The sequence below is a fragment of the Phocoena sinus genome, chromosome 11, assembly GCF_008692025.1.
Source record: "Phocoena sinus isolate mPhoSin1 chromosome 11, mPhoSin1.pri, whole genome shotgun sequence".
NCBI lineage: Eukaryota > Metazoa > Chordata > Mammalia > Artiodactyla > Phocoenidae > Phocoena > Phocoena sinus.
The window spans coordinates 2720045-2746513 of NC_045773.1; the positions used below are offsets into that span (position 1 = coordinate 2720045).

The 26469-nt window shown below is 59.0% G+C and overlaps 1 protein-coding gene across 6 annotated transcripts in view; it reads left to right on the forward strand.

Annotated features, from left to right (window-relative positions):
* The window catches only part of FBLN2 (fibulin 2), a 75152-nt gene that overhangs the window by 19921 nt on the left and 28762 nt on the right, over positions 1-26469 (forward strand). For all 6 annotated transcript variants that reach the window (XM_032648308.1, XM_032648305.1, XM_032648304.1 and 3 more), the window contains exon 2: positions 4929-6247. In XM_032648308.1, coding sequence (XP_032504199.1) covers positions 4984-6247 — 1264 coding nt within the window. In that variant the 5' untranslated portion in view covers positions 4929-4983. The remainder of the gene's footprint in view (positions 1-4928; positions 6248-26469) is intronic.

The following is a 26469-nucleotide window of genomic DNA, read 5'->3' on the forward strand; positions in this document are numbered from 1 at the left end:
GTTACAGCCCCCTGCCACCAGTCGCAGCAAAGCGGGGATGGGCTTATGGGTTGGCTGGATGTGTTCGTGCCCTCACCTGAGCCCTCCTGCAGGCTAGTGGGGCTCCAGCGGGAGCTGTGGCCATGGGGGAGGGGGAGGAGCCATCACCAAACCCCTGCTCTGGAGGGAAGGAGCAAGGGAGGTGGGGAACCAATACCCCAACCCCTCTCCTGCCCTCTGATCCCCTGTCAGTGGTGGCCCCTGGGCACTGCGGGAGCCCGGGGACGCAGTCTGAGGAGGGCAGCGCCCCTGTCCCTGCCGGTGCAGAGCCAGGTGGAGAAGGGCAGGGCAGGGAGTGGGTCTGGGGGCCGGTCACCGGCCTAGTGGCCTGTACCCGTGTCCTGTGTCCCCTCCACCACTGGACAAATACCCAGTGGCCACATGGTGCAGAGTTCTCAGGGAAATGCACGGGGCAGGAGAGCTCGGCACTCACCCTGCACGCACGTGTGGCCTGCTTGTGTACGTGCCCCTCTCCTGGTGTCCGCTCCAGGGCTCCCGGAGGCCAGCTGGCACTGTAGCAGTCGTTACAGTCGTACGTGTTAACGTGCGTGCATGACCCAGCTTCGTTCATCCGTGGGTGTCAGGAGATCCTGGGGGTCTTCCTCTGCGTCTGCCGGGTCCCCGATGAGCCCCTACCTCGGAGTGTGCGCCCCGTGACCCAGCCTCAGGCCCAGCCTCAGGGGTCTTTGTCACCACAGTCTGCCTGCCGGGGCTCCCCACTTCAGGGAGGTCAGGTCCCCTTTTTCAGCCCCTCCCGTCATGATTCCTCTTTTCATATTGGAGGGGGGCCGATTTGCAGAAGCCACACGTTCAGGGGGCCACTTCCTGCAGGGGCCGTGGGAAACGGCAGCTGGAGCCCCCCGGGAGGGGCATGTTTGAATCTGAGAACCAGCGATGTAGAGATTGTGCCCTCCTACTTCTCACTCGTATGCGTGTTCCCAGCCCCGCTAGCTTATCTCCAGGGACGGGGAGCTCCCTCCGCACCTGCAGCCTGGTCTGACTCTGACCTGGAGAAAGCTTTCCCCACGCGGAGCTGAGGTCTCTTGCCCTCTATCCTCCGTACACACCTGAGGGGCCACAACCCGTCCTGAGCAACTGGGGAGATGTGCCAGGCGCCCCTGAGGCTGCTCTTCCCCAGGGTAGCCACCCCAAGGGACCCAGCCCCTCGCCACTGGGCCACCTCCTGCACACACATCCCAGCCGGCCCCATCCCTCTCGAAGGTGGGTGCTGCCCCTGCAGACTGACGGGGATTCTGAGCAGCATGCAGGGACCCGGACTTCCATTTTCCCAGCTGGAGACCACAGTGGGAATGACCATGGGGCTCCCAGTTCAGAGGTGAGCCTGGGGGGACCCAGAGCTCAAGCACGTCCAGCCACGTGTGAATGAGAGGAGAGTCCATGGCGTAGGCTTCGTGGGGAACCGGGAGGCCACACGCTGTATGACACCTCAGGGTGGCTGGGGCTCAGGAATTTTCCAGAGAAGTAAGAAGCTGGAATTTTCACGTGAGCATTTCCAATCTGTAAGTGCTGGTTACTAATTGAAAAGTAAAAGCTCACTGCGTGGGGGACTTCCCTGGTGGCGCAGTGGTTGAGAATCCGCCTGCCAACGCAGGGGACACGGGTTCGAGCCCTGGTCTGGGAAGATCCCACACGTCGCGGAGCAACTAAGCCCGTGTGCCACGACTACTGAGCCCGTGCGCCACAACTACTGAAGCCTGCGCGGCTAGAGCCCGTGCTCCGCAACAAGAGAAGCCACGGCAATGAGAAGCCCGCGTACCGCAACGAATAGTAGCCCCCGCTCACCGCAACTAGAGAAAGCCCGCTCACAGCAACAGAGACCCAGCGCAGCCAAAAATAAATAAATTAAAATAAATAAAAAATTTTAAAAAAGCTCACTGCGTGGGACGCACAATGCATTCGTGGACTAGGTAGTGCCCATGGGCCCCAACTGTGACCTAAGGTGTGGTAGAGCCTCTCCGCTGTGTACAGATGCAGAGCTGAGAGGCTTAGAGGGGGCAAGGGCCTTGCTCAGGGTTGCACAGCAAATGAAAACACCAAGCGGGGGGCTGATGTTCTTTGTCTTTCCTCCGGGCCTGGATTCACATGGTTGTGGGCCGTTTGTGACGGTAGGGGGTCCAAGGGCCAGGCCCCGCTGGGAGCCGTGTGTGGGCTGTGGCGGGAATACTGCCTCCTGGATGCAGGGTTCCTGTGAGTGTGTGATGAGGAGGAGTGGGGGGCACGGGGGGAGGAAGTTTCTTTCTTAAATGACACTGTTGAGGGCAGACTGGAGGGAGGGCCTTCGTCCCTCCCATTTCCGTGGTTTGTCATGGGGATCTTGGGCCTCTGTCCTACGGGGCCCTCCACCCTCCTGAGGCGGCCGTTCAGCTTGGGGGGACGTGCGTGTCAGCTCCTGTCCAGAGACCCCCCCCCCTCTCACCTCTTTCCGCGCCCAGCACAGGCTCTTGTCCCTGGAGGCGCCCTTACCATCCTCACCCGGACCATCTCTGGGCTTCTCAAACTCGACAAGGCCCAAACCAGGCTGCCCATCTCCCATGCAGGCCTGTGGCCCTCCTCCACGGCTTTCCCTGCCTCAAGAAGCCCCAGCTTTGTCCTTCCAGGTGTTCAGGCCCAAACTTCTGCTCATCCCGGCCCCCCTCCTCACCCCCACCCAGGCCGTCAGCACATCCCGCCACGTCCTCTCCCGCTGCCCATCTCTCGCCCACCTTCCCATTCTCAGCGCGGCAGCAGACGAACCCTTTAAGTAGAGCGTCCCAGCAGGTCATTCCAGGCTCCAGGGCTTATCTGGGCATTACCACCCTGGCCCTTGCCCACTGGTTCCGCTGTAGTGGCCCCTGCTGCTCCCCACCCCCCTTGTGCAGTCCTGCCTCAGGCCCTTTGCACTTGCTGTTCCTGCCACCTGACATGCTTTGCCTCCAGACATTCATGGGGCTGTGTTCACCGATTTGCTCAGGCCTCAGCTCAAATGCCACTTCCTTGGAGAAGCCTGGCTTGACCGCCCTGGCCAAAATAGGCTCTCCCACACCCCGGCCTCTTCCTGTCCCGTTTCCTGGCTTTCATTCATTTATGTCTTCATTGTCCTCATGACTGCCTGGCGTTCAGTAGCCTCTGGAATTGCTCCGCGCACCAGAGTGCCAGTGCTGGCAGAATGTCCGTGGGGCCTGCCTCACTTGCTGGTAAGCCCCAGTTCTGGAGGGTGCCGGCGTGGAGGGCCTGTGCCCTCAATCCTGGCTGACTGGCCTCGGAGGCAGACCTCCTCTCCTGCTGCGTGACCGCTGAGTTGCTCCGTCACTGCCCTGCCCGACAGGGGTCCTCGCGCTGCCGTCACACTCTGCCCAGCTCAGCCAGGAGGCGGGCAGCACGATGGCTGCTTCTTTCTCCTCTCTGTTAAAGACTTTTAAGAAGTTCCTGTTATTCTGTTTTTTAGGTTTGAAATTTACAAACTTAAAATAGTAGAGATCTCACTTTATTGTCTTTTTTTCTAAATCAGACAATCGTTGCAGTGACTGCGAATGATGGCGCAGCTTCGGGGCCGGGAGTGGGTGGAGAGGGAGCCCTTGTCTGTGACTGAGGAGCGTGCAGCCCAGGGGTGCAGGCCTGACCCCGAGTCACGCGGGTCCCAGGGCTGTGGGACCGGCGACTTTTGCGAGGATGGAGGTGGGGGGAGGAGCGAGGACAGTGAGAAGGTGACATTTGAGTGGCTTGTCGAGGGTAACAAGGAGGGGCTGCGGGAGGGTCATGCCAGGGCCCCTGGAGGGGAGGGTTAGGGTGGCTCGCACAGGGAACCCAGACTGTTGCTTCGTGGTTGGGAAGCCAGGAGGCCGTGCACATTGGGGTCAGCTGCTTTCAGATCACAGCGGCTTTGCAGAGAAAGGGCAGGAGCGGATGGCGGGGAGGGAGGTGGCAGGCGTGTTCCAGGGCAGGTGGGGGTACAGCTCGAGCCAGGGCGAGGCTGCGGTGGTGGAGGGAAGTGGGCAGAGGGCGGAGAGCTGTTCACGCAGCTCATTGGGTGGGCGGGACTTGGTGTGTGTGTGTGTGTGTGTGCGCGCGCGCGGGCGCACGTGCGGGGGACAGCGGGTGTCCAGGATAATTCTGGGAACGGTGGTATTGTTTGCTGAGGCATCTGAGGAGGTTGGCAGGAGGCTCCCCTGCAGCGTAACTTGCGGTGCAAGGGGATCTGTTAGGGGGTGTTCCTGGGCCCTGGGGTCCGAGGGCCATGGCAGGGGGCTTGGCTGTGTGCCGAGGCCTGGGAGGGCCTGGTTCCAGTGTCCACTTGGCTGTGCCCTCCGGCTGGCAGCCACGGGACTCTGGGTGCATGGCTGGGGATCAAGCTGGGTTTCGGGGGGAGATAAACTGTTTGGGTGCTGGTGACTGTGTGTGTGAGACCACCTGTGGTGTCCCGGCACATAGGTGAGGCTGTGGGTGAGACAGCGCATGTAACTGTGCCCGGAGGGCTGTAACCCGGCCTCTGCGTGCCTGCCGCAGAGGGCGTGAGACCCCGATGCCCCAGGCGTGCCAGCCATGTGCCTGGAGAATGCATGTGACAGTGTGCGTGTGTGCGGGACCGTCGGCCGAGGGTCCCACCCGGGGACACGTGTCAGGTGGCAGGTGAGAGTGGGGGTCAGTGGCCCTGGGCAGGGCCACGCTGGCGACTCTGTCAACACCTGAGCGACGGCAGTGCCTGTCTGTGCATCTGAGCAGGTGCGAGTGGGAGCGTGTGCGTAGGGATGTGAGGACGAGTGCACGCGTGTGAGTGAAGGTGGGGAGGCTGCCCAGCCGTGCGCACGTGCCGGTGTGTGTGCCAGGTGTGCACACGTGTCCCCCTGTGGCCGCCACGTGGTGCTGATCCGTGTCCTTTCCGATTCCCCCAGGGCCTCGTGAGAGAGAACGGTTGATCTGGAGGCGACGCGTGGCTGGCTGCGGGGCATGGCACCACTCGCGGAGCCCGTGGGAGCCTGGCTGGCCGTGGCCGTGGCCCTGGCCCTGGGCCCAAGCCCCAGCACGGCAGTCCCGGGGCAGGACTGCACGGGCGTCGAGTGCCCCCCGCTGGAGAACTGCATCGAGGAGGCGCTGGAGCCGGGTGCCTGCTGCGCCACGTGCGTGCAGCAGGGCTGCGCCTGCGAGGGCTACCAGTACTATGACTGCCTGCAGGGCGGCTTCGTGCGCGGCCGCGTGCCCGCCGGCCAGTCCTACTTCGTGGACTTCGGCAGCACCGAGTGCTCCTGCCCGCCGGGCGGTGGCAAGATCAGCTGCCAGTTCATGCCCTGCCCGGAGCTGCCGCCCAACTGCATCGAGGCCGTGGTGGCGGCCGACAGCTGCCCGCAGTGCGGCCAGGTGGGCTGCGTCCACTCTGGCCGCAAGTACGCCGCTGGCCACACAGTCCACCTGTCGCCCTGCCGGGCCTGCCACTGTCCCGACGCCGGCGGCGAGCTCATCTGCTACCGGCTCCCCGATTGCCACGGAGACGCCGCCCCTGGAAACTTCTCTGACGCCGAGGAGGGTGACCCTGAGCGACACTATGAAGACCCCTACAGCTACGACCAGGAGGTGGCCGAGGCGGAGGCCGCGGCGGCCCTGGAAGGCGAGCTCCAGGCGGGCGCCGGGGGCCCGGCTGCTCTGGGAGCTGGGGGTCAGCCACCTTCAGCCATCCAGGCCACCCGCTGGCCGGCTGCCCTCCCCAGGCCCACGGCAGCTGCCGCCCTGGGTCCCCCAGCCCCAGTGCAGGCCAAGGCCAGGAGAGTGACGGAGGACAGACAGGAGGACAGAGAGGAATTGACAGTCAGGGAGCTGCCGGCAGCAGGTGGCCCCAGGGGCCTGGATGGACAGCCCACAGCAGGTCCAGCCCCTGGCCTCCCTGTCCAAGAAGAGGCGGCAGAGGCCAGGGCACGGCCCGAAGAGAACCTCATCCCGGACGCCCAGGCCACCCCCCGCAGCGCCGGGCAGGAGGGAGCTGGGCCCATTCCAGCGTCAAGCACGGCCAGTGTCCTCGCATCACAGGCCACGCAGAGCGCTCCCGAGGGCCAGGCAGAGCCCAGCACCCACGCCATCCTGACCACACCTCACCAGGAGGCGGCCCGCGTCCCACCCACCCAGGAAGTGCCCAAGCAGCCACCGGTTCTGCCCCGTTCTCGGCCAGAGGAAGACACAGACCCCAACTCTGTCCATTCTGTCCCCAGAGGTGACCCTGAAGGTAAGCCTGTTTCCTGGTTTCTCCAGGGACACTCATACCAGGGAAGGGCAGCCTCGGGGCTCTGTAGCCTGGCCCAGGTCTGTGCACAGCTGCCTGGAGCAGGGGAAGCTGGGTCTGCGGGGACAGGCCAGGGACAGCCAGCGCCATCCCCAGAGCTCCAGGCTGGAGGCTCTGAGATGGAGCTTCCTCCTGGCTCAGCTTCTGGGGGTAGCATGGTGGGTGGATGGGTGGGGTCCCTGTCACGGTAGGTGCTGGGCTACCTGATAGGGCCGTGGCCGAAGGCCTCTTACGTGTACCTTATCAGGGCTGGGGGGCCCCTGCAGAGGGGTCCACAGGTGCCCTGGCAGGAAGTGGGAGCTCACAACCCTGATACAGCTGCCTGCTCACACCTCCCTGACAGTAGCCTCTGGGCATGGATGCTGGGCTCTCGGCCTCTGCGGTGGCAGCAGAATGGATGCAGGCTCTTGTGGGTCTGTCACCCCTTCCTGCCAGGGGTCCTGCTAACATACAAGTGGTTTCTGTCCCTCCTCTGCTCAGTACCTGCTGTGGCTCCCACCTACTCAGAGTAGATACTGAAGTCCTCTCAGGGGCCTCAGGCCCTGCACAGCCTGACCCTGGGGCCTCCCGGGCCTTCTCTTCACCCTTTTCTTGTCCCTTTTGGCTGTTGTAACAAAAATACGTAGACTGGGTGGCTGAACAGCAGACGTTTATTTCCCATGGCCCTGGAGTCGGGAAGTCTAAGATCGGTTGTGTGATGAGAGCCTGCTTCCTGGTAGAGCAGATGAGGCCACATCTCATCTGGGTTACATCAGAGGGGGAGCAAGCTCTCCAGCATCTCTTCGTAGAAGGGCACTAATCCCATCATGAGGCTTCCACCCTCAAGACCTAGTTTTCTCCCCAAAGCTCCGTCTCCAGATACCATCCCACCGAGGATTAGGGTTTTAACGCATGAGTTTGGAGGTGGGAGCATAAACACTCAGTGCCTAGCAACCCTCTCCCTCCGCACTGTGCTTAGCTGCACGGGCCTCCTGGCCCCTTCCAGTACTTTCCAGCCCCAGGGCCTTTGCACTTGCCACTGCCTCTTCCTGAAGTGCTCTTCCAGGTGTCCATGAAGTTTGCTTCTTCCCTCCATTTGCTCTCTGTTCAAGGTTACCCGCCTAGAGAGGTCTGCCCTGACCACTCCAGTCAAAGAGCACCCCACCTTCCTCTTACACTGCTGTAATTCCTCCCAGTAATACCTGGCATGGCAGCACGTCGTTACTTGTTTAATTTTGTCTCCCCCGGTGGGATGTGAGAGCCATGAGTGGAGGGACCCCATCTGCCATCTTCTCTGCTGTGCACACAGTTGGTGCTCTGTAAACATCGGGTGAATTAATGAGGGAATGGGGGGGCTCTCTGGCCACCCCTTTGCCAGTCATCACCCCTCGTGCTAGTTCCCTGCCACCCCATGAGCACCCTACACTGTCATCCCCCTGTGTCCCACCCCTTTGCTCCCACTCTTCCCAGTGAGCTCAGGTAGCACCGCTTCCAGGAATCCTTCACTGGGTCTTTGTGTCTTGTATGACCCTTCCTCCATCCCCACTCTGCAGCTCCCTGCCCCCACCTCTGAGGGAGCCCTAGGAGTTGTCTGGGTGTCTAGATATCTCTCTCCACAGCTGCGAGTCCATGTCTTGTTCAGTCCTGTGTCATTCACTCTGTAGACCCTTATTAGGTACCAACTGTGGACAGTCCCTGATGGGCCGCTGGGAGGCAGGAACTGGCCAGTGTGGTCCACAGGCTGTGAGTGGGGGCTGCCCGGGTGGCATCTGGGATGGTTTCCTGGGGGAGGGGCCCGTGTGTCCAGAGCTATGGCCCTTGCTGGGCGTCCGCTGTGTGCTGAGGCCGAGACTGCAGGCTCCCCCATCCCCCAGGCCCCCGCCCTGGCGGCTCCTTCCATCCTGCTCTCGGTGGACGGGCACAGAACTCGCCCTTGCTGAGCACCTAGTGGGTGCCCAGCCCCGTGTGTGACGCGATCCGCCCACAAGCTGGGAGCTGGGCTCCTTCTCATTTTCAGCTGACCAGGTTGAGGGTGGAGAGGTGTGGCTCGTGGCGGCAGGGCACGCCGTGAGAGGTGGCGGCGGGGACCAGGGCTGGGTGGGGGCGGCTTCCGGGGGCTCCTCCCCGCCCAGCCCCGAGCCTGCAGGGGGCGGGGCGTGTGCGTGGGGCGGGGCTGTAATGAAGTCCACGTGTGCCCCGGCGGGCTTGCAGGCCTTGTGCCGGGGGATGGTGCGTGCAGCCTTCAGGGCTTCCAAAATAGACCCGGCCCCGGCCCCGGCCCCATCACCCGCCCCCTTGCTACCAGAGGCCTCTCTATGGTGTGGGCCTTGGAATCCTGGAGAGCTGCTTCGTTTTCAGGAGCCCCGGGTTCTTTCCTCTGCCCCAGGCTTTCTCAAATGGATTTTGGGGTGTGGCTGTTGGTGGAGGCCGCCTGGGGGTGGGGCCCCTGACTGAGTGCCCCTCATCCCATCAGAGGCCCCACCCATGCAAAGCCCAGAGCAGGGCAGGGACAGGCTGTGCTTCTTGGAGCTCGGGGGAAAGGGAGATGTAGGAAGTTGGGAGTGGTGGGCCGGCAGGGTGAATTTAAATGGGACCCAGGAGTTGGCCCAGGCCATGCAAGCAGAGGCTGGCTGCCGTCCACCACCCCCGTCCATCTTCCCTGCTTCTGCTCACCCAGTGTCCACCTGACACCCACCAGCGCATGTGCTCTGTAATTCAGGCGAGCGTCTCTCCGCCTTCTGCCTCATTTTCTCCATCTGGAAGCGGCAGAGAAGGCCCTGCTTCCTGGGGGTGTTTTGAGGATTAAATGAGCTAACTCATTCAAACTCGGCATGGGGCCTAGCACTGCCGAGTAATTAAAAATGTTAACCGTCACTATTCACCATCTGTTCCTCCATCCACCCACTTAATTTCTTCAGCAGATAGGTGCGGAGCACCCTCTCTGCACCAGGGGCCGTCCAGTGAACCGGGCGGGCACAGCCTCTCCCCTTTGGGGTCTGATGGGGGTGGAGGGCGGTAATGGATGAGCCCACACAGATCTGTCGGTGGTCACAGCCATGCACACGGAGTGGGGAGGGTGGCCAGGGGATGCCTGGTGGCTGGGGGTCGGGCCCGACGAGCGTCCTTGGGGCAGTGAGGGCCTTAGAGCCTTCTGACTGCTGTTGTAGGGGCAGCCCTGGGGGTTCCCAAGGGATGAAGAGGCCCTCGGTGGGGAGGACTGGGGAGGTGGTAGCTTTGTCCTGCTTGCCCGTGGGGCCGGCTGAGAGGCGCGCCGTGGGGCGGAAATGACCCCCGGCCATGTTGCCATGGCAGCCCTGGGGCCTGGAGGAGGAGGTTTCCAGCCATTGCCCCAGGCCCGGCTGCAGCGGGGGTCCTGTCTTTGAGCCGGAGCTGTGCCAGGGATCCAGGCTGCCTCTGAGCATGTCCAGATGGAGCCTAATGGAAGCCACATGCCTGGCTCCCTGCCGGGGAGAAGGGCTCTGACGTCTGTCGTCCCTCAGGGGGCTTGTGAGGGCGCCTTCTACCACAGGGCTGGCACGATGGAGGGAGCTGGGGACCACCCCCCGCCCTCCTGGGCCACAAGGGTGGGAACCCGGGTCAGGGTTGCCCTCAGAAGATGCAGCTTCCGGCCCCTCTCCTGGAAAAGGGCTCCAGCAAAACCTGCAGGCCCCAGGACCCCGTGGCAGGAAAGGAGCCCCTTCCTCGGGGCCTCACATCACCAGATCCTGTGGGGCAGCGGTACTTGAACGGTTTGACGTTCTAGTTAATAGAGAAGCTTTAAAATTCAAATAACTGTATATTACTTGCAGACACCATATTGGCTTATGACCTGTGCCTGCACCATCGTAAGCCCTCTGAGATCACTGGCTCCTTTAATCATCACAGCCGCCCCCTTGGTGCACAGCAGAGGAATAGGGCCACTTGCCCACGGACACACATGCAGGAAGCGGTGGATCCAGGTGCCCGTGCCGTTTCTTCATGTCTTCACCCCTGATAGTCATGTCTGGTGCCCGGCGTGTGCAGGGGCTGTGACAGACGCCAGATGGACCGTGTTGCCCCTGCCCTCGGGACGTTATGGTTTAGTGGGGAAGAAAACGTGGTAGTCCTAGGACGAGGACCGAGGAGTGGGGTGGTTGTGCCCTGTGAGCCTGTCTGGGGGATCGGACTCCCCTGGGGATCAGGGAGGTCTTCCGGGGAAGTGCTGTTTGAGCACAAGGAGCTGCTGACTGGGTGAGAGGTGGGGAGCAGAGAGAAGAGAGTGCGTCAGGCAGAGGGCATAGCACGTGCAAAGGCCCTGCAGCTGGAGGGAAAAAGTTGGATTGAAAGGAGGCTGTGTAGCTGGTGTGAGAAGAGGCTGGGGAGCGGTCAGGGGCCAGGCCCGGGGCGATGGTGTTTGCCCTCGGGATGAAGATCTGGGCCTTTCCCCAAGGGCAGTGGGGAGCCACTGCAGGTGTTAGGCAGGAGCTGACAGGATCTTATCTGTGTCGTGCAGCACTTCCTCTGGGTGAAGGGAGGAGAGCACAGGAGCAGGCTCTCCCCGCCTCACCCTGCAGCCCCAGGAGCCAGCCCTGGGCCCTCAGTGTCTGGGGGTCCCCAGGGTCCCCCAGAATCACTGGGTTGTGGCTCCAGGGGGCAGAGGGAGACCCGCCCAGCCTCTCCCTATTCCCCAAAGGATTCCTACAGACCCTCCCCTCTCCTCTCCAGGCTCAGCTGTGGGAGACTTAAGCTTGTGTGGCGTCTGAGTGGTCCCTGAGCGCAGCTTCGGGACCAGAGGGAGCCAGGCTGGGAGTCTGGACACCTGAGCTCATGTTCTGTGTGCCAGAATCAGCCACAGGAGCTCCTGGCTCCCAAAGCGGCCTGGGGAGGGGGCGCCCTGCGAGGAGAGCTTGCAGGTGGGCCAGCCGGCCCTTCCCCTCCTCACCCCCAGCCCACGGGCCTTGACCTGGGATGTCTGACTCTTTCAGGGCAGCGGAGGCTCTGCCGATGGCAGCGGGACCCGCAAACGAGGGGCCTGGGCTTCCCGCAGCCCCTGCTCACCCGTGGTGAGTCCCGGGCCGAAGCTCACACGCGCTCGTCGTGTGACCTGGGGCCTGGGCCGCGATGCCTCTGAGCCCCGGCTTCCTCACTGACCCCGCGTAGCCGGGGTTGGTCCTGCCTCTGTCTGCTGCTCTGCTAATGGTGCACGCCCCTGGCACCTGTCAGCTTCTTTCTGCAGAGCATCTCTGTAAGCACTCGGATTTTGTTGCAAACATTTAGAAGCTGGAAGACTTCACATAAATTCCAGCTTTCTGGCTTTTGTTGAAAATCGGCAGCTGCGGGCACACCAGGCCCGTGTACCCTGGGCCATACACTGGGGGAGCTGAGAAGGGGCTGCCTGACTGTCAGACTTGCGGGGGGGTGGGGGGGCTCTAAAGGTGATAAAACCGAGGAGAGCTGGGTCCTCTGCTGGGGGCATCTGTCAGGCACTGAGTTTCACCCTGTGGCGACCTTGAGAGAGTCTGTTTGGTCGTTCTGTTTTATGGAAGAGAAAATGGCACCCTGAGAGGGGAGGAGGCTTTTCTGGGGGTCATAGTAGAGCTGGGCAGGGGGCCCTAGTCTCCCAGGGGAGGGGCTGGGCTCGTGGCTCCCATGGAGGACGTGGGGCAGGAGTGGGTCTGAGTGGCTTGTAGCTGGGCCCCCTGGCTTTGGCTGCCCCAGAGCTTATGGCACTTGGAGGGGATGGCTGCATTTCACAGCCGCTCCCCATAGAGAGGGTCTGGGGCCAAGGCTCGGCCTGTGGTGGGGTTCTTTAATTTTTAAAAACTGTGTTTCCTTCCTTCCTTCCCAGACAGCTTTATTGAGATGTTGTCCATGTACCATAAAGCCCTCCCATGTAAAGCGTGCAGTTCAGTAGTTTTTGTCAGGGTCGTGAGAACATCATCAGAATCGAATTCTAGGTCACTCTTGTCACCCTACTGCTGTGCCGGTAGCAGCCACCTCCCACTCCCTCCTCCCAGCCCCCGGCAGCCTCCGGTCTACTCCCCGTCGCCATGGATTTGCGTTTTCTGGACATTCCTGGACATGGAATCATACAATACGTGGCCTTTGTGGACGGTCCTCCGTCACTGAGCATAACGCTTTCAAAGCGCCCTGCACGTTGTAGCATGAATAACTGCTTCATTCCTTTCCGTGGCGGACATTCCAGCGTGTGGATGGGCCCCGCTTTGTTCATTCGTTCACCAGGTGGTAGGCACTAGGTTTGCACCTTTTAGCTTTTGCGAGCACTGCTGCTGTTAATATTCGTGACATATTTTTGTGTGGACGTATGTTTTCATTTCTTTTGGGAATGTACCCAGGAGCAGAATTGCTGGGTCATCTGGGAACTCTGTGTGTGACCATAAGATGAAACACCGAACGGTAATCCTCAGCGGCTGCTCCGTGTCACATCCCCAGGCACAGCGCACAAGGGCTCCAGCTTCCCTACGTCTTCACCAACACTTGTCATCGTCTGTCGTTTTGAATGTAGCCGTCCTAGCCTGTGAAGTGTGAAGTGGTATCTCACTGAAGGTTTAATTTGCACTTCCCTGGCGGCTAATGATGTTGAGCATCTTTTCATGAGTTTACTTTAGAAAATTCTAGAAAACACAGAATACACAAGTACACATTCCATTGGCCATCAAAGTGATGACATCATTACTAAGTCACGTAGTGTGTGGAAGACTCCACGGTATGCTCATAGGAGAAAGGGTGTGAAGGAGGCAACCAGCGTTGCAGTGTTGTTCTGAAAATAATGTTGGTCCCGTGGGTCCCCGATTAGGTCCCAGGGACCCTCGGGGCCTATAGGACCACACTTGGGAACCACAGGTCCTGCGACGGCAAGCGTGCAGGTGTGTGCACTGTCTTTCTCACGTATAGCATATTGTGCACACCTTTCTGTCCTGTGCTTTCCTCCGTGAACAGCCCCCCTTGGGACTCTCGCTGTTGGCACGTGGGGAGCTCCCTTTACCAGCCAGGGCTCCGCTGTGTGCACGTCCCAGCTGTTACTGACCGTCCTGGCAGATGGATGCTGTGTTGCGTCCATTGCTGCAGTGAATGGCTTCCTGCTGCAGCCGGTGTGGAATCGCTGGGTCTGTGTGCGCATGCGTTTCTTTATTTTCTCTCTGTAAGCCATTTATCCAAGTGTAACCAGGAGAACCTATTAGAAGCATGCAAATCAGTAATACATTTCACAAAGGAACACCCCGTGTGCTCGGCACTCAGATCATGAAACATCCCGAGACAACCCAGGTCCCCTCCTCCGTGCCCGTCCCGGGAACCGCTTCCCTGACTGTGACTAGCTCTTGGACTTGCGTAAATGGGGCCACGCAGTCTGCTCTCACGTGTGGCGGCTTGTGCTCAGCACGGCATTTCTAGGTCCACATGCTCTGGGCTCCGCGGTTGGTCCTCTTCGTGACTGAGAGCTGCCCCATGGTATGGTCAGACCCCAGTTTGGCGGCTCCTTCTCCTGCCAAGGGCTGTGGGGTTGTTTCCAGCCTGGACCGTTAGGAAGAGCGTTGCCGTGCACCTGCCGTACCAATCTTTTGATGGTCGTCTGCACACTTTTCTCTGGGGAGGTGCTGGCTGCCATGGGCTCCACTGTAGAGGCCACAGGCTGCCTACTTAAAACGCGGTACTTGCCAGCTCACCTCCATTGATGGCGTACCAGATTTTGCTCACACCTGCCATGTATGGGAATGCCTGTTTCCCCAGGTTATTTATTCAACAAGTATTTATTGAGTGCCTACCGCACAGTTGTAGGTGCCAGGGATACAGCCGTGATCAAAATGGTTGAAGTTGGTACCCCTCACGAGGCTTGTGTTCCGTGGGATCGGGGCAGGGGCAGGGGCACACAGTCATTCATTACGTAAAATCTGTGTTGCATGGTGAGAAGCGCTAGGGAAAAAAAACCGAGCGGGGGCAGCCAGATGTTCCCACCTTGGCTGGTGGGAGCTGTCTTGCAGGGCCGTTAGTTTGTGAGTGTGCCCTGCTCCCCCCCACGCCCCTGCCCCCGCCTTGGCCGAGGGCTCCCCAGCGAGTCTGGCCACACCCCCACCAGCAGCACGTGGGCGTGGGGGGTGGTCTTTCTGCCCTCTCGCCAAACCCGCTCCTGTCCTTCCTGCCTGCCGGGGACGCGCCTTGGTCATGGAACGAATGGTCTCTTGCCTCAGTAGTGCGAGTCGCAGGCGACTGCAGAACATCTGGGGTGCACTGTAGGCGTTTCTTGTTGATCCCAAGTCCACAGGTCAGCCGGGCTTGCTGCCCCAGGCTGGGAGTGGCTGCTGGGAGTGGCTGGTCTGGCACAGCCTCTGCCAGGGCGGCTGCCTCTGCTCCATGAACTCGTTCCCATCGCAGAAACAGGGCTGAGAGTGAAAGATGAGACGCGCACGGGAACTCTTGGGCCCGGGCTTAGAACTGGCTCAGCCACTGCTTTCTCCACGTTGGGCTGCCTGCCTGTCAGGAGGCCAGCCCGGGGTCGAGGGCTCCTCTTTTTTTTTTTTTTTGTTTGCGGTACGCGGGCCTCTCACTGTTGTGGCCTCTCCCGTTGCGGAGCACAGGCTCCGGACGCGCAGCCTCAGCGGCCATGGCTCACGGGCCCAGCCGCTCCGCGGCATGTGGGATCTTCCCGGACCGGGGCACGAACCCGTGTCCCCTGCATCGGCAGGCAGACTCTCAACCACTGCGCCACCAGGGAAGCCCCGAGGGCTCCTCTTGATGGGCATCGCCGGGGACGTGGGAAAGGCAGGGAGGAGGATGGGGGGGTCAGACAGTGAAGCTACCCCCGGCCCCGGCCGGTGCTCCTCGTGCCTCATCTCAGTCCCCACACGACCTTACCACGAGTCCTTTCCCCTTCCCAGGGGAACATGGGCCCACAGGCCAGCAGCGAGTAAGTGGTGGGCCCAGCTCTGGATCCAGGTCCTTCGGTGCTTCAGGCATCTCTGACCTGGTCCAAGGCTCCCCCGGGGTGAGGCTGCTCTGCCCCTCACTCCCTGTGAGACTTTTAGGCAAATCACTTCACTGCCCCGGGCCTCAGTTTTCTCATCTGTAAAGTGGGCTTACCGAGGGCTCCCTCCTAGAGCGTGTTCTCACTGGGAGAAAGCTGGTGTCGGGCCTCAGGTGCTGGGGTCTGCCACGTAGCAGGGCTCCACTTACACTGGTGTCCTGGTCGCTGAGGTTTCAGCCCTGGGGGCTCTGCCGGGAGGGCGGCGGCCTCTGAGCTCCGGCTTGCTTCCCATTCACATGCCGAGCAGCTCTCCAGAGGCTGAGCCAAGCCGCCCCACCCCAGCCTCCTGCACCCTGAGCCTTCCGGAATCCCGGGTGCCTCCGTGAACTGGAGGTCAGAAGTCTCGGCTGTGACCTTCCCTGGGGGAGGGTCAACGTCGTCTGCCTGACAGCACCTCGTCTGCGCCGGGCCAGGAGCTGTGTGGCCTCGGGGTCCCTTGTCCTGCAGCAAATGGAGCTTTTAGGAGGAACTTCCGTCTAGCCGAGGTCAGCTTTGCGTGGACTGGGGCTCTGCTGGGCCCTCCTTGTGTACTCCGGGGTCTCCATACAGGGAAAGCGGGCTTGGGGCCGAGAAGTGCTGGGGATGAACCAGCTTGGTCCTCAGAGGGTGAATCCGTGGGTGTGAACTCTGCCTCTGCTGCCCTGGCTGTGTGACCTCAGGTGATGGACTCACGCTCTCTGAGCCTCAGTGTCTGCAAGATGGAAGAGTAATCCCTGTCCCCTCAGGATTACTGACAGGGGTAGGGAGAGGACGTCAGCTGGCTCAGAGCAGCTGCTGTGACTGTGAGCCCCTTCCTTTCCCTGCCCGAGGGCCCTGCACCCTGGGTGGTGGGGCATGGATTTGTTTTCGCTTAAGCGAACAGATGTGGGTCTTTTCTGGTGGCCAGGAGTTGTGCCGCTGTTGCAAAGGCCAAGGGGCCAGGTCTCGTGTGGTTGGGTTGAGGGTGTTCAACTGCCCACTGGCTGCTCCCACCCCGCCGGTCACTCCATCTGCCTCCAGGTGTGCAGGGGGTGCTGCCCCTCCACTATTCCGTCCCTGCCCTGCGCCTTTGTTCCAGTGTCTGCCCACGGAGTCAGCCCCCTCCTGAGGTCTCGCCTTCAGCGGCACAGCCTAGCTGCGGGGCTGACGTCCCAGAAATGGGGAGGGTCTCCTCCTTCACCCTCGCAGGGGCAGCGTTTATCACGTGGCTGTGGGCATCCCCGGACGTGAATCGATCGGTGCGTTAAAGCCTCGTGACACCCACGTGCGGGGGGACGGTCATTATGCCCATTTCAGAGCTGAGGTGACGGAGGCACAGGGAGGTAACTGAGGGCAGCGAAGCAGATGTTTGTCGACCACTGACTCTCGGCCTTTGCCCCAGCACCTCGCAGGGTTTGCCCAGCTGCCTGGCACGAGTAGGTATTTTCCTGTTGTCAGCAGATCGAGGCTCCAGGGCTGCCCTGTGTCCCCAGCCCAGGAGGGGCAAAACAGGGCCCAGGGCAGGGCTGGCAGGCCCCCAGCCCCAGAGTCTGAGATTCTGGGGTTCTCTGGGGTCCATATGGTGGAGGGAAGGGGGAGCAGAACGAGCCAGTCTGGCTGGGGGGAGCCTGCCTGCCTGGGCCCAGTGCTCCCAGAAGCTGACGGGGTGGGCGGGGAGAGAAGGAGACAAGCTGTCTTGTCTCCCAGCCCCCCACTCCCTGCCCCACTTGAGTACTCATTCATGACAGTTCATGGGCCCCGTGCTCTGGGCCAGACTGTATCCGGTGCTGGGGATGCAGTGGGAACCAGAACGGTGGAGACCTCCCCGCCCAGCGCACTTCTGCCCGGGCTGGGGGTGCCTGCTGTGACGCGCAGGCCTGGGACGGATGCGATGAGGGAGCGAAGCCAGGTGCCCCCGGTGAGGCAGTTGGTGGAGGGGAGCCGCTGGTCGTGGGGATGAGGACGCAGCTGCTGCCGCTCCCTGGCTCCAGTTGTCGCCCTGGAGTTGGGGGTCCAGCGTGGCCCATCACTTAAGTTGTCCGAAAGAAGCCTAGGATCTGGAATTTTATATAAGATCTCCCCGTTTGTAAATGTTGGCAACTAATTCACATATATCAAAGCCTCAGTAAAGCATGAAGTGGGCACCGGTTTGCTGCCAGTTTAGACTCACGGAGCGCCAGCTGCTTCTCGTTATACGTCTGGGTCGCAGAGGCCCAGAGGCAGGCAGGGGGTTGGCAGAGACTCACAGCGAGCTCCGAGGGTGGGGTCCGCGAAGTTCCGACTCGCAGGCCAGTGTGCTCCCCCCAAGACCTCCCTGGCCAGCAGAGTCAAAGCCCAGGAAACAGGTGGCACAGGCTCAAAGCCCCTGGAGAGAGTCACAGAGGGGACTGCAGGATGAGGGCACAGCAGCAGTGGGAGCTGTCACCCCAGGCCCGGAGGGGAGCTGTGGCCTTACATAGAGGTGGCCATGCCTGAGTGGGGGCCAGGCTCCATCAGCAGCGGGCAGGGTGGAAGGTGAATCTGGGACGGCAGGTTTGCTGGCCGCGGAGGCACCGGGATCTACAGGACGCCACCTCCCAGGCCCAGGTGCGGCAGCTTGCTTCCTGAGATGGGCGATCCCAGGTCAGTGGGTAAGGGCGCCTTATGGTCAGTCCCATCCTGGAAGTGTCGAGCCACTCGCTGACCCCCAGGGGAGGGGAGGTGCCTTAGGAAGAGGTCCGGGCCGGAGGCGGAAAACGATCGGCCAGGCTTCTGTTTTTTTCCACCCTGGGTTGGCCTCACTTGGCAGGGGGGGCAGCCGGGGGGTGGTGGGTGATCACCTGGGAAGGTCTCACTATTCCTTGTCCGCCACCGCGTGGCCCCTGAAGCCCGGATGCAGGAACAGAGAGGCCGAGGGTGTTGCCTGAGATGGCTCAGCCAGTGGGAAGCAGAGCAGGGTTCTGGCTTCCTAGCTCTGCTTCCACCTACACCCAGTTTAGGGTCTCCAGAGTGGGGGGGGTCTCCTGGGCCCCTTGATTGGGGCTCATTGCTTCACTTTGAATATTCACCAGCCACTCTGCAGGCTGCAGGGGGAGTGGGACAAAGGATGGAGATATTTGGGGTGGGGAGGGGAAGAGGTCTGGTCAAGGTCTAGTTGGGGCTGTGGCCCAGGTATGTGGCTTAAGAGAAATGGAGAGTTGCTGGGTGGGGTCCCTGGGAATTTGGTCTAGAAGAGCCCCAACCTGGCCGCATGGCCTCCCACTTGGGAACGCTAGGAGCCTGAGGTCACAGACTTGCCGCCCCCAGACCCCTGGCCAGTACAGCCCTCCCACCCAACCCCCCGCCTCATCTGATGCCTGGCCCCAGCGTGCCCACTGCCTGTTCCCCAGGCAGGATTTCCATGTTGCCACCGCTCGGCCCAATAATACCACCTGGGGCTTCGCAGGAAGCCACACTGGTGACCTGCTTCCTGTTTGCCTCTAAGAGGAGAAAAAAAACACGTCCAGTTTCTTTTTTTTTTTTTTGCGGTACGCGGGCCTCTCACCGTCGTGGCCTCTCCCATTGCGGAGCCCAGGCTCCGGACGCGCAGGCTCAGCGGCCATGGCTCACGGGCCCAGCGCTCCGCGGCATGTGGGATGCTCCCGGACCGGGGCACGAACCCGTGTCCCCTGCATCGGCAGGCGGACTCTCAACCACTGCGCCACCAGGGAAGCCCGACGTCCAGTTTTTATGCGATATTTTCAACTTTGTATTTGTTTAACCAGTCACTTTCATTAAGGTGGGAAATAAGGTTATGTTTACATTTCTCTTAGTAAATGCTGGCCCGGGAAAAGCAAAATTGCCTTAAAGTTAAGCATTATCTCTTATTAAACTGTGTGCATGTACGATGCACTGGTAATTAAATTAAACTATCTGGAAAGAACAGTTAAATAGAGTTAAGTCATTTACAAGATTCACCTGTAAAACAAAGCGCTATCCCAAGAAGCGAAATGCCATCAGACTCTGGTTTGAGCCATGGCATAGTCTGGGGTGGCCGCGGTTTCTTCAACTAATAATGAAAGAGAGGAAATTCGCAGTTCTTTTGAGGAGAACAGAATGCGTCCCAAGTGTCTTGGTGAAGTTCTGGAAGTCCACACGTTTGGTTTGTGTGAAGTGTGAGTTACATTGGAAGGCTGTGCTGGGTGGGGCTGGGGGTCTGCGGAGGCCTCGGGGAGCACAGCAGGGGGTGGACGTGGCTGGCGGCGGAGGTGAGCCTGGCGGAGGGAGGGACAGCTCTCCTTTTAGGTGAAGGCCCGCCTGATGGGCATCCAGCCTCGGTCACCACGCTCTGTGCTAGAAGGATGCTTGCAATGGTGTGATTCTAGACTGATCTCCCGGGGACTCATTCATTCTTAGGATGTGAGCTGTCCACTCCCGTGTCCAAGTACTTGGATCTCTTTATTCTGTCCTTGTGCTGGGGAAGTTATTTTCTCAGAAAATGAGGCTGGTCCCATTCAGTTTTTCAGCATTTGCCTGCGGCTTCCATGTGGCCGGTGACTCTTTCTGGGGTGCATCCTCTAACCCAGATGCCAGGGCCGCATAGTCCTCTTGAACAGAGCTGAGCTTGTCGCAAGTCTTGGCACTGCTCCGCATCAGGGCAGCCTGTTTGTGTACAAGCGGCTTTTCTCATTCATTGATTGTGAAAGTACCAACAGACGTAGCCCATTAAAATGCCCATGACAGACGCACACCCCCTGCTCCCTGGGAGGCCATGGAGGGAGGGTAGGGCCTGTGCACGGGTGATCCAACCCTCACCACCCCACCTCCCAAAGCTTCCCGGGGACCAGCCTGAAGCCAAGCACCGTGGGGCCTCAGGGCCCCTCCACATGAGCAAAGCCCGCCGTCGAGTCCCCTCGTAACTGCGGCTTCACCGGCCACGGCGCACCAGCATCCCAGAGTCCCACCTGGGACCCCAGCCGCCACCTGGCAGCTGGGACAGACCCTCTAAGGGTAGGGGGCTCAGGGAAGGAGTCTCAGCCCCATAACGGTCCAGTGCTTGCTCTTCTTTCTCTGTGGTTTGAGATACAGCCTGTGCGCGGGCATGTGCGCACGTGTGCGTGATGGAAACGTTTCAGCCTTGACACGGTGTGTCGCAACGGAGAAATAAAGACATCTCCTGTATTACTACATACTGTGATCCTACACCTGCCACAGTGACCAGTTCCCTTGTGCCATATTTGTGTTCTCTACTTGCCCCCAAAGTGTAGCGTATAGCCCGTTTAGTAAAGTAATATTTTATCAGGGGTGGTGAGATCTTTTTTTTCGGTTCATATTTGGTTGTTTTTTCTCTTGAATTTCCTTCTTTTGGAAAGTATTTATTAAAGTATACTCTAGATACTCTTGAATATCTTTCAATCTAGATTAATATAGCAGTCCTCCCTTAAATTTTTTTTTATATCTGATTATGTAGTTTTATAAAGTATTATGTATGTAAAGCACACGCTTCTTCATAAAATAGCTCAGTGGGTTCCAGGCAGCTCCACTCAAGTCAAGATATAAAACATCTCAAGCACTCCAGAATTTTCCTGGTGTCCCTTCTCGGCCAATTCTACTCTCCCTCCCCCCACTGCTCCCCACCCCTCACGGAAACCACGAGGCTGACTTTTATCACCATCAGGGACTCCTGCCTATTCTTGAGTTTATTTTGTGTAGCGGGAACCACATGGTATGATTTTGCTTGCGTTTAACTTGCTTAGCTCAAGATCCTGTGTTTGAGACTCATCCAGACTTCTGCGTGTAGCAGTAATTCACTTAAAAAAGTTGCTCTTCGTCTTTCCATTGTAGGAATGAATCATAGTTTATTGATTGGCCTAGGGCGATGGTTTGGGCGGTGGTTTGGGCTGTTTTCAGTGTGGGGCAGCGTTTATCACGTGGCTGTGGGCATCCTGTGTGAAGTTCTGTCGGGTATTTACCCAGAAGGGGAACTGCTGTATTGGAGGGTTTGGCAGCTTTAGCTGACACTGCCAGACAGTCTTCCGAAGCATCACCAGTTTCCGTCCCCGCCAGCCACGAGTGAAAGTCTTTGCCGACACTGGATGTGGCCTCTTTTTCATTGTCGCCAACCTGATGGCTGTGCAGTGGGACCTCATTGTGGTTTTAATTTTCATTCCCTCATAACTTACTACGTTGAACACACTCTCGTGTTACTGTTGGAATTCTGTTGTTCTTCGCCCGGTTCTAAATCAGGTTTCTTTGTCTTGCCGATTTCTGGGAGTTCTTGATAGATTCTGATGATGGTCCTTTGTTGGATCACAAGTGCCTTATCTCGCTCTCTGACGTTTCTTTCCGCTCTCGTGAGGACATTTTCTGAGGAGCACCTTGCACATGCTGTCTTCTGAGGAACGCAGATTCCTAGGTTTAAGGAAATACAATTTACTGATCTTTACTTTGCTGTTATTGTATTTTGTGTCCTTTTCAAGAAATCTTTGTCTACCCCAGAGTCATGAAGATATTTCCCTGTGTTACAGTGTAGATATTTTAACTTGTTTCACCGTTCGCATTAGATCACATTTAGATTTGTTTCCCTGGACGGTGTAAGTAGGAGTCAGAACCCATTCTTTTTTCAGGTGGATGTCCAGTTGCCCCCATGCTGGGCGTGGTAAAGACCTTCTTCCCCGACTGCACTGTTACCTTAGTCAGGAACACAGGGCAGATGAGTAGGTCTTTTCTGGCCTCTCTGTTCTGTTCTGTTGTCAAGCTGTCTTTGCACGCTGCCTCGATTTACTGGAGTCCTCCAGTCATTTTTGGTATCTGGTCGTGTGGCTGCCCCTGGCTGGGGCATGTGATCTGGGTTGCTGCCTGCTTACCTGTAAAACCGTCGTGGGGATAGGACCCTCTTCTAGAGCTGGAGGGAAGGTGCCGTGGCTGCAGGTTGGGGCCCGCCAGGCGGCTCGGCCAGGCCAGAGATCCAGCTAGTCAGCCAGGGTGGCCCAGCACCTCCCAGGCCGGGCCGGGGTGGTGAGCAGGTGGGTTGGGGTGCTGACTTGGGCGGGGGGTGGGGGGGGGTGGGGAGCCAGTCAACACCCCTACGAGGAAGCTAGGCTGGGGGAGGTGCTGCAACGGGCCGGGGGGGGCTGGGGGCTGTCCTGCCCCGGGTGATGGATGAAGGCATCTCTAAGGGGCTAGGTTGGGTGGGCCCAGCAGGTGGGCTCAGCCCAGCAGCTCCTGCTGGCTCTCAGCCGTCGTGTCTGGGGTCCCGGGGCAGGAAGGCAACGCTCAGGATCCTTCTTGTTTGTCCATCTTCTAGTCATTGTAAAAGGACTCCCGACACCACCAGGGCCTGCGGGTGACAACCCTGCCGCCCCCCCCCCCCCGCCCCCCGCAGTACAGAACATCAGAGCTACAGCATTCCCTGGGCTGTTTGCTCAGGCCCCGCAAACATCCTGTCCAAACAGGGTGCTGTGGAGGTGGCCGCTCATCACCCCGCAGGTGTAGTGTTTTTTTGCAGCATTTCCGAAGCCACCATTCTTTCGGGCTCTGATGTCCGGGAGAGGGGACTGTCTAGAGGGGTCGTGACCTCCAGGTCCGATTGTTCTGGGCACCCACTGCCTGTGATCAAAGGAGGTTAGATTCCCTGGAATCTCAGGATCTTTTTATGACAGCATGTTTCTTGAATAGGTAATACCTGCCCACGGGAAGGAAAACACATAAAAGATACAAAAGAGGTAAACAGTGGATGTCAGCTTGCTCCCTCCCTCCCCAGGGCCCGGTCCCTCCCTGAGACACCCGCTGCTACCCGTTTCTGGGACCTCCTTCCAGAAATCCTCCACGTGTTACTTTAAAAAAGACCAACGGTGACTTGTTATACATACTGTTCAGCATTGAGCCTGTCTTCTTCATTCTTTGTGATGTATTTGGAAACTGTTCCGCAGAAGTGAGTGAAGATCTAACACGTTCTTTTTAACACTTGCGTGAGATTGGGTGGATATAACACCAATCATTTCATCGCTGCCCTGTCGATGGGAGTTGGTTGTTTCTGGATCTCTGCTGTCACAAATTCGGACGCAGCCAGGATCCGTGACTTACATGTTTGTGCTCATGTCTGTCAGCCATTAGATTTCTAGAAGGGGACGTGCTGGGTCACTTTTTTGTGTTTACACTTCAATGCATTATTTTCTCTTTATTGTGGTAAAATACACGTCACATAGATTTGGCCATTTTAACTATTTTTAAGTGTACTAATCCATGGCGTTAAGAACATTCACACTGTCTTGCAGCCATCACCACCATCATCTCCAGAACTTTCTCATCTTCCCAAAAGTGAAGCTCTGTCCCCTTTAAACACTAACTCCCCATCCCCCATCCCTGGCCCTGGTAACCTCTGTTTTGCTTTCTGTCTCTGTGAATTGGCCTATTCTAGGGCCCTTATATAAGTAGAGTCATATAATAGTTGTCCTTTTGTGTCTGGCTTGTATCACTTTTTTTTTTTTTTTTTTTTTTTTTGCGGTACGCGGGCCTCTCACTGTTGCGGCCTCTCCCGTTGCGGAGCACAGGCTCCGGACGCGCAGGCTCAGCGGCCATGGCTCACGGGCCTAGCCGCTCCGTGGCATGTGGGATCTTCCCAGACCGGGGCACGAACCCGCGTCCCCTGCATCGGCAGGCGGACTCTCAACCACTGCGCCCCCAGGGAAGCCCTGGGTCACATTTTTAAAAGGCTGTTTGCCTCTTTAGTCTTAGAATTTTCTAATCCTACTACATTTTCCAGTAATATTTTTGTCATGGAGTATTTGTCACTAGAAGAGCATAAGGGACTGTCTCAACAGTTAAGGAAGGGCACCCACCAAGGTACCAGCCCTGGGGACAGAAGCCATGGCTGCCCTGACCTCCTCCCTGGTTACCACTGTCCTGGCTTCCGTGAGCACGAGTTCCTTCCTTTTCCTTACAGTTTTACGACCTCAACAGGTGTTTTGCTTTTCTCTGGGTTTGAACTTCACATGAAAGGCAGTGCACAGTGTCCCTTCTGTGACTGCTTCTCCCCTGAGGCCGTGTCCCCATGATTCCCCGTGTGGTCACCGCACGCCCGTTTGCACAGCCTGGTCATGTCCTAGTATCCACCTTTTTCCTGTCCTTGGGCGCTCGGGTTGTTTCCAGTTTGGAGCTACTGCTTGTGGGTCCCCAGGTGGAGACCACGGGTGCCCGTTTCTCCTGGGCGTGGACCTGGGGGTGAAATCACCACGTCATTGGATTCGCGTGTCTCCGCTTTCCTGGATGATGGTAGATCATCTTCCAAAGTGGATTTATCCTCCCTCCGCTCCTCAGGGGTGCCAGAGGTGGGACTCCTGCCAGAGTCAAGGTCGTGCTCTCTGGCTGGCGGGGCCTGGTGTCCTGACTCTGAGGGGCAGCCCGTGGGGATGCATCTGGGAGCCAGGCTGATCCCGGCCCGGGTCACCCACGAGGCTGGTGAGAGCCTGCCAGCCAGCCTGCAGCTGTCACAGTGGGAGGTGGCCTTCACCTCTCGGGCCACGGTGCTCGTGCCTAACCGGCAGGCAAGGAACACCGTACTCCCTCTGGCCGAGCGCAGGCAAAGTGAGCAGAAATGGGGGAGTCCGTGAAAAGCCAGAGCAGAGCAGGGAGGGGTTGCTGGACACCCCTCCTGCCTCTTCTGGAGGGATTACCGTCCTGTCCATCCTTTTATCAGCCTGTCCCTCCGTAATTAAGTAATTAACTGAAGAGTAGTCACCAAACACCTTTTTGTGCCAGGGGTGGGGAGGTACTGCCTACTGAGCTCCTGTCCTTTGCCAGACACTGGCTTCTCCCCTCCCTACTTTGTGAAATGCAGGCGGGAGGGGTGATTTGCCCATTTCACCGGTAGGGGCACAGAGGCTTGAGGATGAGTGACTTGGCTGCGTCCCCCAGGCAGGGAGGGGTGCCCTGGCTGAACACCAGTGCTCACGGTGATGCGTCAGACACGCCCAGGCTCACCTCTGAGACTTGGTAGAAACTGCTATGTGGAGGTGATGTGTGTGCGTGTAAAGTTCTTCTCCCTCCTTTTCCTAAGCCTGTGCCATTGGGCTGTGTATCTTAAACCCTTAGATCGCTATTTATACATCTGGGAGATCAAGGTAATTGACCGATTTCACGTCGTCAATGTGAGCTTTGCATGAGATGGTATACACCACGGGCCTGGGGTGTGCTCCACCCAGCCCCAGGTTTTATCAAGTACTAGGTCTGTGCTGGGCACTGGGAACCCTGAAATGACTGCGAACCGTTCTTGGCCCCTGAGACCCTGTCCCTCTGCTGTCTGAGGCTGGCATGTCCCTGGCAGTGATGTTGTATATGTACCAAGTGCTGCTGTGAATGAGGCTGGAGGAGGGGCTGTTTGTTCTGCCCGGGACGGAGGTGGATGCTGGCGGGACCACAGAGGATGGAGAGGCAGGGAGTGGTGTGCAGGCTGGCTTGTTAAGGCTGGGTAGTTAGGCAGGGTAGAGGAAGGGCGTTCCTAGCTTGGCGCGACATGTGCAAAGATACGGTGCATAGAGAAGCCTGCTAGCTGGTGGAATAAGTGCTGAGACGTGAGTCTGGGCTGTGCTGTGAGGGCCCCGATTGTCGCTCCAGGCAGGGGTGCTTTATCCTGCAGGGCAGTGGCCTTCCAGTGGGGTCCGTGGGCCACAGGGATCCCCGAGATGACTCTGAGCTGGCGAAGGCCATGGCATTATGAGCAAAACTAAGTAGGGTGCTGCAGCGAGGGTTGGGGTGCAGGTTAGTTTAGATTCAGAAGTCAGGGACATCCTGCCTGAGGAGATGAGAGCCCCAAACAAGGGTAGCCCTGTAGAGAGTGGGGGTCGGGCAGGGCTCAGGGAAAGGGCAGAGGATTCCAGGCAGAAAGTACAGTGCGTGCAAAGGCCCTGGGGCAGGAAGAGCCTGAGGGGTTCAAGTGGAGAGAGTGAGTGAGAAAGGAGACGCGGTGGGGAGGTCGCAGGGCCATACCAGGTAGGTCTTGGTAAAGAAAGGGGGGACTCTGGGGGGCTGTAGGCCGTGGAGAGACACAGTCTGATTCATACTTGGGAATGGTCATTCTGACGCCATCTGGAAGATGGACCAGAGGAGGACACAGGGGATCAGGGTACCTCTCGGGCCCAAGAGATGGTGGCAGAGTGAGGGGCAAGGTGGTGACAGGGGTGACGGAGGTGGCCCTGCAGGTGACGGTTGGGAGGAGGGAGGTGAGGAGGAAGGAACGGGCCCAGGAGGGTCC